This window comes from Diplotaxodon limnothrissa, linkage group LG1 (genome assembly GCF_057381915.1).
Source record: "Diplotaxodon limnothrissa isolate DT_005_m linkage group LG1, D_limnothrissa_male_GT1.1, whole genome shotgun sequence".
Classification (NCBI taxonomy): Eukaryota; Metazoa; Chordata; class Actinopteri; order Cichliformes; family Cichlidae; genus Diplotaxodon; species Diplotaxodon limnothrissa.
The window spans coordinates 40,830,811-40,847,724 of NC_140596.1; the positions used below are offsets into that span (position 1 = coordinate 40,830,811).

Below are 16,914 nucleotides of genomic sequence, written 5' to 3' on the forward strand. Positions count from 1 at the left end.
CCAATTCATTTTGATAAAAAAAGAACAGTGAAATTCAGGCTTTTAAGTCTTTGTGATAATCTGAAACACTGGTGCACGGTCTTTTCAGTGTGCAAAAAAATAAATAAATGTGATAAATGAAACTAAAATCTATTAGCAATCATATACATGTCCACACTTTGAAACATAAAAATGTAAGCAAATTGGAGATGAACGAACTCTGCACACACTTAACAAAATTATTTTCCAAGTTGTAAATGAGTCCCATCTGGAAACTAAGTTTTAATACAACCAACATTTTCCAAGAGTGTCACAAGATCAAAATAATATGTATGATACTGTAAATGATGTAACCTGTCCTTGTTTGCAGTCACAGCAGTACTGGATGCATTTGCCCAAAATAGTCTACAGATATCATGACATCACTGCAATTTGTTAAACCCCCGATAATTTTTAAATGAATGCGAGACGTTCACTTAAAAATTAACACTAACTAAAAGCCTGAGGGCAAAAAAACAAAACCATAAACAAGCTTATTTAGTTTATTTATTGAAACTAAAAAATAAAAAGAACAAGCAGGTAATAATGTGACTCAAGCAAACAGAGGTACAGATAATACATTTAAAAAGGTCACTTTTTTAATTATAAAACCCAGAAGATGGATAAACGAAGAAACTCTCACACGCACGCACACACCTGTGGAAGCTACACTACTGCACTCCACAGACGAGCAGTTTGTCCAGCCTGCTGCCTGTTGGGAATTATTCATGTTTGGAGAACAGACTGAAGCCCTGTCCCTCAACATCAGCTGGATACATTTCCACAGGTCATCGTCACTGCCGACAACGAGATTTCGCACGCACCGCTGGGTCATAGCGAAGGATGTCAGTTAGGCTCCAGAGCAGTCATCACAAAGCTTCACGTGTATATCAACATGACGCACAAAAACCTCCAAGCATTCCCAGCGACAAGAAAAGAAACCCTATAAAAGTCCTGTCCACCTCCACAGAAGAACACAGTGACGGAACAAAAACCCTGCTTTTATATCTAGGACTTCTTTCAAGCATTATAAAGTATGAGCTCTATGTACATGATTCAAAGCATGAAGTCTATGATTCAGCACTGCAGAATAGAATTCAAATAACACTGTGTCTTTATCTGGTGATTCACCCAAGTAGCACAAATGAATCTCTGGTGTTGTTGGCCCTGTGATTCTGAGAACAACTTAATAAAGGTAAGTTTTCTCCAACAGACACAAAAAGACTTATTCGTACTACACGAAGCTCTAAACCATCCTCAGATTTCATCAGCGTGCACAGTTACAGTTGGAAGGGGGGTTTGGACTCCTGTGCAACACCGCAAACTACAAACACCAAGAAGCAAATGGGATCATTGGGTCATTGGACTGGACAGAATATAACCATTAATATACATGATAATCCAAAGAGGAAGGGAGATTTGTTTCACTTCAAACTTCTCCTGCTTAAATTAAGGTTGAGCTACTACACAGTGAGCACCCTGAGCTCTGTGCACATCGTTTCAGATGTTATAAGCTCGATTTAGCCATTTCTCTGCTCTTTGGTGAGACTGAGAGTACTCTTCATGATGCAATCACTGCATTTCCTCACACCAACTCCTCCAGCTGCTTTTAAGGCTGGAAGATGTTGCTGGAGGGGGAACCATCTGCAGGCCACAGGACCGGGGGGAGAATAATTAGCCAATAATTATTCACTGACATACGGAGAAGCAACAATGCCTGATCAACACCTTGTGAAGCTGAACATGAAAAAAAAAAAATATTGAAAGCTGCAAAATGCAAGCTGGGACTGCATGACTGGTGTTAAAAAGTGAAATCAGCTCAGTCTCCAAATAAACTATTGGTTGCATCTTGTAGCTTTAACTCCTGCTAAACAGAGGTGCAAAGCTTTGTGCCGCGTTAAGCAGAGTATTCAGTCAGATAACCGGTTCTCCATTTTGTCTCCGATTTAAAAATAACTGAATAGATAGGAGAGAAGAAGAAGAAAAGCTGTGAGGAGCTCAGACATCTAGCATTGTGTCGGAACACTAAGATGACGCGAAGAGAGGGAGGGAAAAAGTAAAAAAGAGAGGAAAAAAAAAAGACCCAGGTGTGAGAAGGACAGTATCTGAAAACGTCTCCCTCCCCTTTTTTGCAAAAGCACGGGGAGACGGGTCATCATCGTCATCACTGCCGAACCTCCACATAGTTGGCTGGGAAAAGGCCGTAAGCACCTCTGCACACGCCTCGCCACCAGCCCTCGTCGATCATCTCAATGTTGGTGATGATGTCGTCGGGGTCAAACGAAATTTCGTCGTCGCCCGCTGAAATGGGAAGACATTCATGAAGAAGGAGCTCTAAATGTCTCAAGAGCTTACTGTTGATATGATAATGGTCAAAAACAAAAAAAACTGATCCTCTAAATAATTTCATCCAGGATCTAAAGTGCACTTTGATTCTTCTATAAAAGGACATACACATATATACATAAACTCTACCTGCTTGATAGTCATATAGGGCCACAGCTGTCACCCCAAGGTCCTCCCCGTAGTCGTACTGCTGCGTGTCTGCAATTGAACAGTAGTTTAAATAAAAGCTTACAGAGCAATCAGGTGGTTCTACACTACAAGGAACTCTAACCTACAGATTAACAAAGACATGACGGTGCTATAAATGTTGTTTTTTCAACTAATTCCTTATTCACACAAATCTTTCTGTTTAATACTGTTTTAAAACAAAGTGTCATTTTCTACCTTTAGACAATAAAATAAAACAAAAAAACAATTACATAGCAAACAGCAGTTTGTCAGATGAAATGTAAGTAAAAGAATCATGAGTGTAACAGGTTTTAGTCCCTTCTTGGCTGCTGTGTCCAAAGTAGAAAGCTACACTGCATTAATGCCGTCCTGTAATGCAGTGTAAGCATTCCTGTGTGAATGCCAGAGGGGAAAAGCAACACAACACAACAATAATAATAATAATTAAAATAAATAAAATAAAGAGCTTCACCTTCTGCTGCAGACTCCTTGGGGTTCTGGTACAGATCATCATGCGGTGTGTAGTGGCTCTGTGGCTCTGCCTCATACAGCTGCCCTCCATTCTCAGCGGTGTCGTAGGCCTCCTCCTCCTCCGTGTTCTAACACAGTAAACACAGCATGTTAAAGACTGCAGCACTCATGTTAGAGAGAGCGCGCTGATTTGGAGAGCTAGCTTATACTATTGCCAAACTATACTGTAATAGTATTAGTAAGGTTTACCAGACACAGTAGCGTCTGAAACAACTCCAGTCCCAACAAGTTACAGTTTCTCCTGATCAAATTAGGTTTTTATATGTTAAAAAAAACAAGACCTGAAGACAATGTTTTAAAGTTTGGTGTCATGTATACTACATACATGCATCCAAGCTTTTCCTGGATAATAACACGATGATGATGATGATAACAATAATAATCCACTGTTGGTCTAAAACACAGCGGTGCCACAAAGAGTGATGCAAAAGTGTCTGTGTGTTGATGGGCGATCGTGGCTCAAGAGTTGGGAGTTCGCCTTGTAATCGGAAGGTTGCCAGTTCGAGCTTGGACGGTCGTTGTGTCCTTGGGCGAGACACTTCACACGTTGCCTACTGGTGGTGGTCAGAGGGCCCAGTGATGCCAGGGTCCTCTGTCAGTGCGCCCCAGGGTGGCTGTGGCTACAATGTAGCTGCCATCACCAGTCTGTGTGTGTGAATGTGTGGATGACTGGATGCTTTGGGGTCCTTAGGGACTAGTAAAGCACTATACAAATCCAGGCCATTTATGTGCTGAGTTCTCTTCCTGGGAAACAGTCTTTGTATAAAAACTTTGCAATCGCAATCAAGTCCTGTAAAAAACATTCTTTGCGTCATGGGCAGCGTCACAGTGAGCTTTAGGCCTAAACCTAAGCATTCAAAAATCACTACGACTCACCCCGTGGCTTCTACCTGGTTGAACCACTGGAGTCGGGCTTGGGGTCGGACTGGGACTTGCAGCAGGGACAGGAGACGGGGCTTTGGCAGTCTCTTCAATTTGGCGGCGCGCTGCCTCCTGCTCTTGCTGCTCCTTGGCCTGACGACGCAGCCGCTCCTCCTCAGCCCTCTTTCTGTCCTCCTCCTCTTTCTGCTTGGCGATGTTCTCAAAGCGGGCCTTGATGCTTCCTGTGCTGCTGGCACCTGATGAGAACGATTGGGAACGGGGAGGAAACAAAGTGACGTCGACTACCTAGTTTCCTCAAGTTGTGACTAACAGACGGCTGATGATGAACGATGCTCACCGGCCTCCACAGGTTTGGTTTTCTGGTAAGCTGGAGTCAGCTTCTCCACATCCTCGAATGTGCTCGCGCTCTGCTCAATGTCAGACGTAACATGTAAGACAAGGCCCTCTACAGAAAAGTACACACAAACACGGAGTCCTTACCTTATCCATGCGATCATTCTGGACACCAAACTTCCCTCCAAAGCCTTTAGAATAATCTGGCAACAAAGAGGAGAAAAAGTGAATGTTACTTTGTGTCTAAGGACTCAACCACAATGTGCATCACCAGAGCCTGTGCTCCAGAGGAGAGCTGAAACGCACTCTCTGGTCCGAGTTCAGCTGAAGCACACTGTAGGTTGACTGGGCCGACTGAAGATGTGCAAGAATCAAAGAAGCAGGAGGAAAACGAAACGGGCTGACAGGAGAATGCTGACACAAGGAAACATTTGTTCATGCGGCCAACTCAGCTTAATCTCTGCAATGAAGAAGAGCTGTGTCCGTGCAACAATAGCAGGAAGCCTTCGTTTTAAAGAATAAATCAGAAATATGCAGTGTGGTCATACAGAATCATGCACAAAATATATGCATAAGCAAAACAAACAGCATCACGGCAGTGCCACAAACAGCCAGGGGTGGTGAACAGGGAAGGCCGAGGCGATATGATAGCTGCTTTCAAGTTATTCACGGGAACTGCCCCCTAATTGGCCCTTTGGACATTTTGTTTGCTGCGTTTATGGTTTCACTGCCTTTTACGTGGAATTTGCTGATATGATTGACAGAAGCAGTCTGCTGTTCGTCCCCCTGACAGACATCCTCGTAGGGTCGTTCCTGCAGCTGGATAAAAGATCCAGGCTGCAAACCACACAGTAGGGCTGGGCCATATCATACCGTCCATGGTAATACCGGTATAATATTGGGCAACGATAAGAAAATGAGATATCGCAATAGAATATGGGTAAACACGCATGCGCAGTGCCTTTGTTTTAATACGCACATGGTGGAAAAAGCATTTCGGCGACGGAGAACGAGGAGGGTGAAAGCAGATTGTAGAATGAAATGGATGAACCAGAACTGGTTTGTAAAATGCTGCAGCTTCAGTGGTGTGGAACTGGTTTAGCTTTCGTCCGTCAGATACACAACAAAGCACTATTTATGGTAGAGAATGCTAGCGGGCCGTCGTTATTACCGTGTTGTTTGGAAAATACGGCACACTTAAAATCAATCCTTTGAATTTTCTGAAAGTCGACAGAGCCCCTTATAATCCCGTGGGCCTTATGTATGAACTCTGGTTGTGTTTACTGACCTCGAAACGGTTTTATGTACACGGCGCTCGAAAATCTGTCAAATTTTTTAGTACGACTTTGCTAAGCTACGAAGCCGCACCGCTCGATGGATTGTCGGAGCATTACGGCTATCATAGGCGGAGCGATACGTACTGTGCTTCAACATGATATTACCGTATTGTGTGTGTATAACCTCTTTTTAAGTTTTGTGGATATTATACATGGTTATGCTGAGGATATGTCGGCCAGTTTCCACTGGAAATGCCTTTTGGTTAAACTGTCAGCGAGGAATTTGCACTGTTACATTTTTATATAACTTTAATGGACATAAAAAAACAGCTGCTTGTTTAAGTGAAAATACATTGATGGGGTTTTTTGCACTAATAAAGTTGTGGAGTTGTAAAGTATTTTGTCTAGTGTCAGTTATATCGTCAGTTATATCGTTATTGCAAATTTTCAAATGTATATCGTGATAAATATTTTTGGTCATATCGCCCTGCTCTAGCACACAGCCTACTGGGAAACTACTGTCTGTATTCATAATGCTGAATTATTAATGTGTCACACTGGGTTATAGATATACTTACTGCATAAATTGAATTTATAAATGCCAAAAATAAGCGCACTACATTTTCTGTATAAACCAGCATCTATGACAGCGTATCGTCCATGTAGTGACTGATATCACTTCATCCAAAGTGAAGGCAGTTTGCAGCTGGTAGCAGAAGCTCAAACAAACTGTCATTCAAGTGCTTTCCTGTTATGTAAAAATAAAAATAAATAAATAATAATAATAATAATAATAATAATAATAGGCCGGGGGCACCTGAGCAGTGCAGACTTGATGGAAAGGATTCATATTGTGAAAACTCTTTGGCCGTCTAATGGAGAGGATCCAGGCAGGCGACCAGCAGCACCACTAAGACCTGAGGCCTGTACTACAAAGTTCAACATACTCAGTATATGCATATATTATCAGGCTACAGCCACCCCAACATCAGCGATGAGGCTTAGCCGCCACATAGAGGCGGTTATCAACTTGAGTCAAGTAGTTTGAGACTCACTGTTTTCTAATGCCTCACTACAAAGAGCATTCACACACAAAGGTCTGAAGACACTGGAGGATTGGATATGAATTTACAGTTGTGTTTTCTGCTCAACTGACAGGCTTTGTTGTTAAATTGTTGGTATGCTTTCTAATGCAAGACTAGTTGGTGCTAAAAAACAAAAAAACAAAAACAACTTTATTAGGTACACCTGTTCATATCGAATCAGCCAATCACACACTAAATGCTTTAAGACATGTAGACAAGCTAGAGTCCTAACAGAGCATCGCAATGGGGAAGACTATTTACATGACTTTGAACGTGGTTCAAATGTGCCTGTCTGGCACCAGCATGGCTTTTTGGTGCTCAAATATTTCAGAAACTGCTCATTAGGGCTGGGCCATATCATACCGTTCACGGTAATACCGGTATAATGTTGGACAACGATAACAAAATGAGATATCGCGATAGAATATGGGTAAAACGCGCATGCACAGTGCCTTTGTTTTCATACGCACATGGCGTAAAGTATTTTGTCTAGTGTCAATTACATCGTTATCGCAAATTTTCAAATGTATATCATGATAAATATTTTTGGTCTTATCGCCCTGCTCTACTGCTCATCTCCTGGGATTTCCCTGTACATCCATCTCGAGAGTTTAGAGATGTGGTCCAAAAACAAAATGAAAAAAAAAAAAAAGTCCACTGAGCAGCAGTTCTGGGCAGAAATACTTTGAGGCCAGAGGAATGCATCATGGCGTGTATCAACAGTTCAGGGTGCTGTTAGAGTGAGGTCACAAGACTCCAATGGAGCAACTATTATCAGGAGATTCACGTAAAGGGCAGCTGGCAAATCTGACAATCGAAGCAATTCTGAAGGTAAAGCGCTTTATAAGAACCATTTACAAGAGGCCCCAACTGATTCTGGCAAGATGTGTCTAATAAACCAGCTGGTGACCAGCAGACTCACTTTAAGTGATTGTTAGTCCTAGGCGCCACTTTGGGATCACTATATCAAGGAGATCAGATAAAATTGAAAGTAAATCACTTTGCAGAACAGGCCTCTGGGGCTGGCGTGCCGGTGCCCGTTCACGGCTGTCTTGAACGCGTAACACTGCATCTTCTCACTCACCTGCACTACTGCCTACATTTGTTTGTTATAACAGTCTGATAGATTCCTCTGCCCCTCCAAGGCCTTACAATAGGATTGATGACAGTAAACTAAAAGTCTCAGTCAGTGCTGCACAGGTGGGCGTGTCACTGTGGGAGTGGGAGGGGCTTCTGTCAGAGCCAGCCAAAGAAGCTAAGAGGGAGGACTTTTCATAGGAAGGGAAGGATCAGGAGGAGCTTTGTAAAAGGGAGGGTGGGGTTGGGTGACGTGCTCAGGAAAGTATCTGTGCCTTTTTGGGACTCGTGCTTGGCCAGGTTCTCCTTGTGCTCATAGCCCAGGGCACACTGGTCCTGCCTCTCCACCTCTACCCCATACTTCCCTCCAAACCCACGCTTATAGTCTGCAACACAATATATACACATATACGGACAGACAAACATCACACACATATTACAAAATACACACCGAATACATGTAAAAGACACACATATAGCGACAATGATGCACCCACCAGGCTGCGTGCTAACAGAACGACAAAGAAAAGGCCTTCGTGTTCTTGCCCGTTCACTCAGCACTCAATGTTCGGATTCACTGCGAATGGTTTTTACAACTATGAAGAGGCTTTTCCTCTTCAGCTGGTCTGCTCCCTCGTTACCTTCGTCTTCAGTAATGTCTCCTCTGCACATTAATATTTCCTCAGTTTTAGGAGAAAGGAATATTTGTGAACTGAAATGACTTTGAAAACTGAGTAACATGACGTCTGCTACCAAAAGCTGCAGAAATGGTAAAAGCACCTCGACAAATTTGTAGCCAGGGGTTATTAAGGATATGAAAACTATAGTTTAAGATAGGAACCGTGTATGATGATCCATCCAAGTAACAGATGGGAAGAGAATAAGCGAGAAGTGGAAGGAGATGATGGAAGGAGGAAGATGTTTAGAAGGACAAAGGAAGGTGGAAGAGGAAAGGATAAAAATGAAGGAGGAAAGGAACAAAGAGTAGGAGGAAGAGAAGGAAAGAAGTAGTTAATAAGAGAAAGGAGGAGTAAAGGAGAATAAGAACCAGGACACAAGAAGGAAGGAAGGAAGAGAAGAAAGAATCGAATGAAGGTTAGGGTGAGGAGGTAAAGGAGGAATAGGCCCCACAGAAACAGAACACAGCATGTGATTGATTGGAATCTTTCAGTTTAGGATAAGGACCCACTTCCCATCAAAGAAATGAAAGTATGAGAGCAGACATAAGAGTAATGTTTGAACTGCTCCCATTCATTTGCTGCATGAACATCTGATTGACAGGCTCTGCATAGAACTCACTGTGTGAATGCCTTTTAGTTTAGATTCATTTACATGCTTGTAATGTCCTGAACACAGCATCAGCTTAAGACCCGACATGCAAATATAAATCTGAGCTGTGGGTTTCGTTTCCGCTTTCTGAGCCATTTTTGCATGCTAGTTGAGGAAGTTGGCAAATTTTTAAACACCGCACTGGAGCCACAACAAAACCACATCTGAGATCGAGTACACGGCCGAGGAGGAAGTTTGGTTTCACGGTTGATTTGTGCCAAACTCAAACTTGTAAAGGTGGCCATTTTAATAAACCCTTAATTATTTCATATCGGCAGTGCATCCGTGCGAGTGTCACGCTCAAACACAGAAACCAACTCGGCACCAGTACCTTTCTGGGACTCGTGGAGCTGCAGTTTCTCCTGGTGGTCCCATCCCAGAGCCGATTTGTCCTGTCTGTCAGTCTGCACACCGAATTTGCCCCCAAAGCCCTTCACGTAGTCTGCAGGGAAACATGACACACAGACGCAGGTGTCTAAGATAAAATGTTTAATGACAATCTTGTAATGCTACTTTTAAAAAAACAACACTGCACCATTTACAAGCTACAGCAGAGAAAGTGCTTTAGTCACTTCTATCAGTGTGACACTAGTTTTTTTGTTTGACAAACTTTATATTTAAACATTATTTAACGTTTACTCATTCAATCCTAACAGCGGAGGCAGCTGCATGTTGCACATCATTCGTTCCAAACAGGAATTACAGTGAGCGGTATTAAACTCTGTCTGCTGCCCACCTATTCCAACAATGATGCTTTAAAACGCCTGACTGATTTATACCCAAACGTAGGTTACAAACACAGTCGGGGCATTGTGGAGGTCGTTTATGCATTTGATACGAGTCTTATCTGCTGTTGGCCAATGAGGCGTGACAAGCAAGCAGCTACACACAGCTGCTGTGCTGAAACTGCAAAATTACAGACAAGTCAGGACAGACATGAGGGTGTGACCTACTGAGACCCTCTGGACACAAAGCTGCTAATAACACATCAGCAGCGCGAGTTTAACAGCACGAGCTGAAAGCAAACAAAAGCTGTTTACTCTGTCGCTCGTTCTTTCACGGTAACAAGGAATCTAAGCAGTGAAAACAAGGTCACTGCACACAACAACAACTAGTATGTGATTTTTTTATAATAACAAAACTCATCCTATTATTACACCCTTCAAACTTCAGTCACAAATTATATCATAAATAATTAAAATCAGAGACAGTAACTCCCCTGTGTGAAGAATCAGCTCTGCATAGATGTCACCATCTGTGCGTCACATGCTCCACCGTTCTGACCCCAAAATTCAAATTAATGACTTTTTTTTTCAGCCAAAATTACAAAACAAGTTTGAGGCCTGTGTGACTGTTGGGTTAAACGTTTGTTTGTAATCTGACCAACACCACTTGTGTCAATAAAATAATCTGCCATCAGTTTGTTTGCACGCGCTTCAACCGTGATCAAAATAAGAGCGTCTTTTTTTTTTTTAAGAAAATAAAATGTTCACAGCGAGTGCCGACTGCTGTTACCTTTCTGGGATTCGTGCCTCTCTGTTTTGCCTTGATACTCGAAGCCCACGGCACTCTTGTCCACCTTGTCCATCTCAACGCCAAACTTGCCTCCAAAGCCCTTGGCATAATCTGCCAAAGGCCCAGGGGAGAGGAGAAAACAAAGTTCAAAACAGAAAAACTAATTTTGCTTATGCATCAAGTACGTTTAGTTTATTCAACGTATGATGTTGTCTTCTGTGTCAAGTGGAAATGTGCTTATTGAGAATGTAGACAAAAAACAAAACCCCCCTACAGATGCTGACTACCTGATGGATGTTAAGGTGTTAAACAAAAACAGCAGTCCAAATTGAAACAGCCTCCCAGCCCCAAAAAATAAAAAAAATAAACTGGAGCCATGGAATGAAAACATCGTATGTACAAAACACCATGTAAGATAACTTATAGTCTTTAATTAGAATGAATTTTGATCCAGGGCAAAAAAACAAAACAAACATGCAGCTCAAAGCAGTAAAGTTATTGTTGTGCAATCTCAAATAAGCAGGCTGAGGAATGATGGAATGAAGAAATGCAAAAACAAACATGATCTGCCAGGACCTGCAGGCTGCTGCGCAATTACAGCTCTAGTGTCTGTCTGTCTGTCTTCACTTTTGCCATCTTTCTGCAGATTAATGAGAATGCCATACGGCAGGAAACCTCGACAAACCTTTCTGGGACTCGTGTTTCTCGGTTTTGCCTTGGTAATCGAAGCCCACGGCACTCTGGTCGACTCGATCAGCCTGCACTCCGTATCGCCCCCCAAACCCTGTGGTGTAGTCTACATAGCAGAGCAAGGAGGAGGGAAGGGGCAAGGTTCAGAGATCAGGGTGAAGCAGTATGGGAGCAGTGATCGTGGAGCAGCCCAATTCCAAACTCCCTATTGACACTTCCGGGTGCTAGCCTCTGGGTCATTCCATTCAAAAAATAAAAACTTTATAAAACTTAAAATTTGGAAAAGTTTCCACTTGATCTCTGCAGAATCAGCTGAGATATTGACTTTAACAATAACTTGAGTCTATTTAATGAAACAGTCATATTACAGACTTCAAGTACATGGGAAGGTGGGCTGAAATTTGGCACCTTTGAATTTGAATATAAAAAAAATAAAATATTAGAAACAAAAACAAGATTTTGGCTTCAGAGAGAGAGTTGGTGTAGAATTGATTTAGTTGCTTTTTAAAAAATAAATAAATTTAAGCAGAGCTTGAATATGCTCTGCTCATTAGTGCTGAACCCTTCGCGTAGATCGCTCCTGCATGCTGAAATGCATTCATTGAATCTACTCAAGTTATTTTGCAAAAATCAGACCAATTCTGACAAGCTCAGGTGGCTAAACACTGACATTTCATGGGATGACTCAACAGCTAAGACAGAATCACAACAGTAAAGACAAACTAACAAGATTATCATGCAATCATATCATGCTTTTTTAATTACTCATTGAGGGCCATGTACATCTTATGTACACCTACTGTAGCAACAAGGGACAGCAATAAGGAAGCATTGGAATTGGGCAGATATTCAGGACTGTGGTTCAAAGCACTGTTGAGGGAATGAGAGCAACAAAGGTTGACAGCCTGGGTAAGCAGCCTCAGCACTGAGAGCCACGAAGCCTTCCTGAGTAGCAGGATCACTGCAGTCTGTAACTGTAGTTTGTTTTGACTCTATCCCAGCACACTGGGTCTAACAAAAACGCCATTATTATGTCTCAAATTCTAGCTTTAACCTGATTTTTTCTTTTTTATCCATCTAATCTATTACTAATGTGTCCACTGAGTAAAGCCTTAGTTCCATGTCCAGGACACTTTTGCATATCTAAAGAAGTCAAAACCAGCAGTTTTGCAAAGACATAACAAATAAGGACATCACCTTTCTGTGACGCGTGCTTCTCCGTCTTTCCAGCATACTCAAACCCAACAGCTGACTGGAAGGAGACAGGAAGAAGCAAAGCAGTTATTCTACTGATTAGACGCATTTAAAAGGTTTGCATTCGTAGCGTGCAATGTTGTCGAAGTTGTGTAAATGACATGCAAATAAGGCTGCCATGGCTGATTAAACTCAAATCTTCGTTTTTGTCATTTATGGAGAAGGTTTTGTGACACAGCATGCTTCCTTCTGAAACCTTAGGTCTGTAGTTTTACTTCCAGCCAAATGTGCATGAACACTGCTGTGCAGTAGAGCAATTACTCTTGATGTGGAGGAGATACGTTCTTTAGCAAACTTAAAAACAAAACATGACACATACAATACAATGCATCATTTCATTTTTGTAAAAAGAAGGTGTTGGGGGGCGGGGCTTCATTTTACACAGCAGGAACATTACTAATAAAAAGTGTCTAAGAAGGTGTTGTGCTACTGTTCGAATGAGGTCAGCAACAGGAAATACCTGGTCAACACGGTCAGCCTGCACTCCAAACTTCCCCCCAAAGCCCTTAGAGGTGTCAACCTGGGAGCAGTGCTTGGACAGTTTGCTCTGGTAGTCGTGTCCAACAGCAGACTGTCAAGGTACAAAGACGCAAACGTAAATGCATGTAGATATTTAAAATGCTGCATAAAGCAGAAGACTGACAACGCTAATGAAAGATGGCAAAAAACATGAAAATAGAAGGAAAACTAGGCACAGCCAGCAGGAGGTGTATCGACTGTGGAACACTAACTACTGACTTAGCGCGCACACACACGCACGCAGACACACACCTGCAAAAGCACGTAGCAAGCTGGCTGGTTTCAGCTACATGAAAAACCACAACTACAGGAACTACTAGTTTCAACCCTCCAAACAAAGAAACAAAATAAAACATTAACACTGTAGTACAGCTGTGCACACAAACAATGTGTTACACTTATTTTAACAAATCAGTCAGACTACTAGGAAATTGTTTCCATATTTTCATTGACTGTAACTACACGTGGTTTTCATCTTTTCATCAAATTCTACAATTTTGTCAAGTTGGAGTTGTAAAGTGAAAAAGCTCTGCAGCCTCAGACTACAGCACACTCCCTCACCTTGCCAGACGTGCTTATATTAGAATTGGTCTGTGGCGAGCATCAACCCTTAAACCCTTAACAACAACAATAATCTTTGGATGTCATGTGAAAGCAGACAGACCTGTTATGCAACAGGTAGGGTCATTCCCTGCAGTAGAATTTGCCATCTTTGTTTTCCATTTATGCACAATTTTAAGCAAGACCTATTAGAATTTGCAGTTGGGGAACACTGATCCCTACTCTTTACAATGAAAAGCAATTTCAAATGTCTTCAATGATTCACAGACAGACAAGTTCCTACAATACAAACTGTAAAGGATAGTTCATGTAATTCTTACCAATCTATAAGAAGAAAAACAAAACGACAACAAACAGAATTTGTGTCTTTGATCGACTGCACAGGTCTTACTGCCTCCCTCACCTTGTCCATTCGATCTTGCTGCACTCCAAATTTTCCTCCATAGCCATGCGAGGCTTTGGGCATGTTCTCCAACTCCTTCTGCTTCAGGTTGGTATGCTCCGTAGAAACAGTCTCACGCAGACGGTGTATACTACACCAAAGACAACACGGTTAGGACACACAATTTGTAGATTTCCCACAGTGCATTTATTCCCAAAAGGAGGAAAAAAACCTAAAACAGTCGCATCCTTACTCTATGTGCTCCTGATGGCCTGAGCCAGCCACCGTCTTGGCTCCCCAGCGCTGCTCCTTCTCAGACACATCATTCTAGTTTTTTAAAAACAGAGTAATAATGTCAAAGCCAAGAACACTAGTGAGCAAAATAAGATTTTATTTAAGTGAACCAAGAGGAACTAGAAACAGGAGAAAATACAGGTACCTCAAAGTCGGGGTCAGTCTCCCAGTCGTCGCCTCCATCGTCTACAGACATATTGACTGACTGTCCAGCTGCTGCCTTCCACATGTTTGTGAACCGTATGCCACACACACTGAAATAAATTAAAGACAAATATTTTACACAAGTTGAAGAGGTAGAGGCGTCTGAGGACAGGCTCAAATTTGAAGCGACCTGATGGCTAAAGTTCAGGAAACAACGAAACTTAAAAATATACAGATCAACATTTCAGTCGCATCTGAGCCCACTGACATTCTGAGGCACAACTAGAGTATTATTTCAGTATTACCATTTTATTATTGTTTCCCCCACTTTTCTTCCAGAGAACATTAGTTCTATTAAGGAGCGCAAAACCTATTCCACAAAAGCTCAGTCCCAGCATACACCACCTTATTATCAGATATGCAGATATCAGTCTGCAGGGCATCACTGATGCACATTTATCTCTGCATGCTCTGCAGAAAGTAAATTTATAACTTGTAAGTATTTTCTAACACCTTTCTGCAGTAAAAGGTTTGGGATTTAAGCTTTTTTACTTTTACATTGAAAATACGCTAACGTCAAAAGAGCTTGATGTGGCGAATCCAGAAATCTGGATCCTCACATGAGCTTAAGTTGGACTTGTGAATAAATGTTAGTAATAAATTAGGACTGTGGCCTTTACCATACATGTTGTCATTTTACTTGACAATTACTTTTCATCTGATTCAAATTCTTTTATCACTTAGCTGTAAATTCAGGTAAATGCCCTTTCCATAATTCCATAAGGATATTTAATTTAAGTGGGTGGATGTGCCAAATTTTCTTGTCGGAGTAACTGAAACAAACCACCAAGCAACAACTGAAAAGCAGTAAAACAAACAAAAAAAAATTCTTATAAACTTGCTTTTCTTTGGAACTTGAACAGTATGTTTGCTCTGCAATTCAATTTTTCTGTGTTTACCCAAAAAGACATAACAGTGGAATTTATGTTGTTTTTATCCAATGATGACAAAAAAATTATTTGTATTTAAATCAAACTAAAGAAAAGCCCAAGTATGCAATCAATGCTGTTTTTTGGAGGTTTTGTGTAAGTTCTGAGTTAATAAATGATCAAATCGATCGACTCATCAACTAGTCTGACAAAAGCTGCATTGATTACTTATAACTACGTAAAAGTAGCTGCACATAAGATCCATGTTAAGCTTAAATGCATTTCTCTATTTCAGCATTGACTGAATACAAATTAATGACTGCTGGTACAACGAAGCAAGACACCCGACTACACCAAGTCCTCTACGCTTATATAAAGTGGACGATTAACAATCTGTAAATTCGCTTATGACATGCGGCCTGTGATCGCGCATCTGTTAGGAACAAACGCTTTCTGTGGCAGTCCCCACTCCTGACTCAGCACCATGTGGGCAATCAGCATCTGTGTTCAATCAGAGGCTGCGGGAGACGTGGCTCCATTCATCTCAGTACAGAGAACAGAGGGAAGGCATCGGGACCAGGAAACTGTAACCTGGCAAGTCCCTACACCAAATGTGTGATTTGTGTCCCACAACACAACCACACCCATCTGCTGCTCACATCGAGCTGCTACTCTCCTTGACCAGGCCTGAGACACGAAAGTCCACTTAGGTGTGACTGTGGTGCAAATAAAATGCAGATAACAGGGAGCAGTTGGCACAGTTGACTATTCCAGTCCACATAGGAAATTTCCCTGAAGCTCTCTGTGACATTGACCTTAATGGTTTTCCTTGCCTCGGTAAAGTAGGCCAGACTTCATTTGTCAGGACTCAAACATGAACCCGTTTTTGCCATAAAAACGGGTAATGAAATTATGTGGCGTGTTTCTGCTGATGGTCTCAACGGGAACACTAACACAACTGTCAGTGATTCAGGCTTTAATTACGGTTTGAACCGGGACACAGGCTATGGAATAAGATGTACACCTCATCAATGCTTACTGACACACGACGAATCAAAGTTAGATGTCCAAGAGCGGTAAGAAAACTATAAATTACTTAAATAACTGGAAATTGTGTCAGTCTAGCTGTGGTATTTCCTGTTCCAGTTTCCAGCTAGCTGGCTGGCTAAAGCTAACATGCCTTCTGGAATGATGAAGCGCTTCGGCTCGCGCGGACACGTTAACGTGCTCCACCGAAATAATAGTTCATGCTCACCGTTTGCTACAAAGCTAGCTCCGAACAATTGAGTGTTAAAACTCCTCCGGTAGGATATGGTCCTGTCGCAGCTGTAGCTTCGACGGAGAAGCGTTTGTGGATCAGCTCGCGCTCCCTCTTATCTATCCGCGCGACTCTTCCGGCTCTCCCAGTATCCCGTCCTGTTCGCCACAGCGTCAACGTCACAAGAGGGCGTTGCGCGACCTGTTCGTGGTTTTCTAAATGGAATTTAGTGGAAAAACAGATTTCTTCTAATGCTGCAGCTTAATAAAGCCGCAGGGAACTGGTGTTTTCATTTTGTTAACATGGGAATGTATCCAATAAA

The 16,914-nt window shown here is 42.0% G+C and overlaps 1 protein-coding gene across 2 annotated transcripts; it reads right to left on the minus strand.

The window, feature by feature from the left end:
* Nucleotides 1-557: 557 nt before the first annotated feature.
* On the minus strand, nt 558-16,714 carry cttn (cortactin). 2 transcript variants are annotated; one of them, XM_085350388.1, is made up of 16 exons: nt 16,590-16,714; nt 14,407-14,515; nt 14,221-14,294; nt 13,989-14,118; nt 12,966-13,076; nt 12,449-12,503; nt 11,247-11,357; nt 10,562-10,672; nt 9,378-9,488; nt 7,993-8,103; nt 4,426-4,481; nt 4,283-4,352; nt 3,940-4,181; nt 3,005-3,131; nt 2,494-2,562; nt 558-2,319 (listed from the first exon to the last, which is right to left on the minus strand). In XM_085350388.1, exons 2-16 carry the CDS (start codon nt 14,488-14,490, stop codon nt 2,183-2,185), a joined length of 1,599 nt encoding a protein of 532 aa, XP_085206514.1. In that variant the 5' UTR covers nt 14,491-14,515; nt 16,590-16,714; the 3' UTR covers nt 558-2,182. The 2 variants fall into 2 exon arrangements, with proteins under 2 accessions (XP_085206514.1, XP_085206507.1); XM_085350381.1 differs by lacking the exon at nt 7,993-8,103.
* Nucleotides 16,715-16,914: the final 200 nt, after the last annotated feature.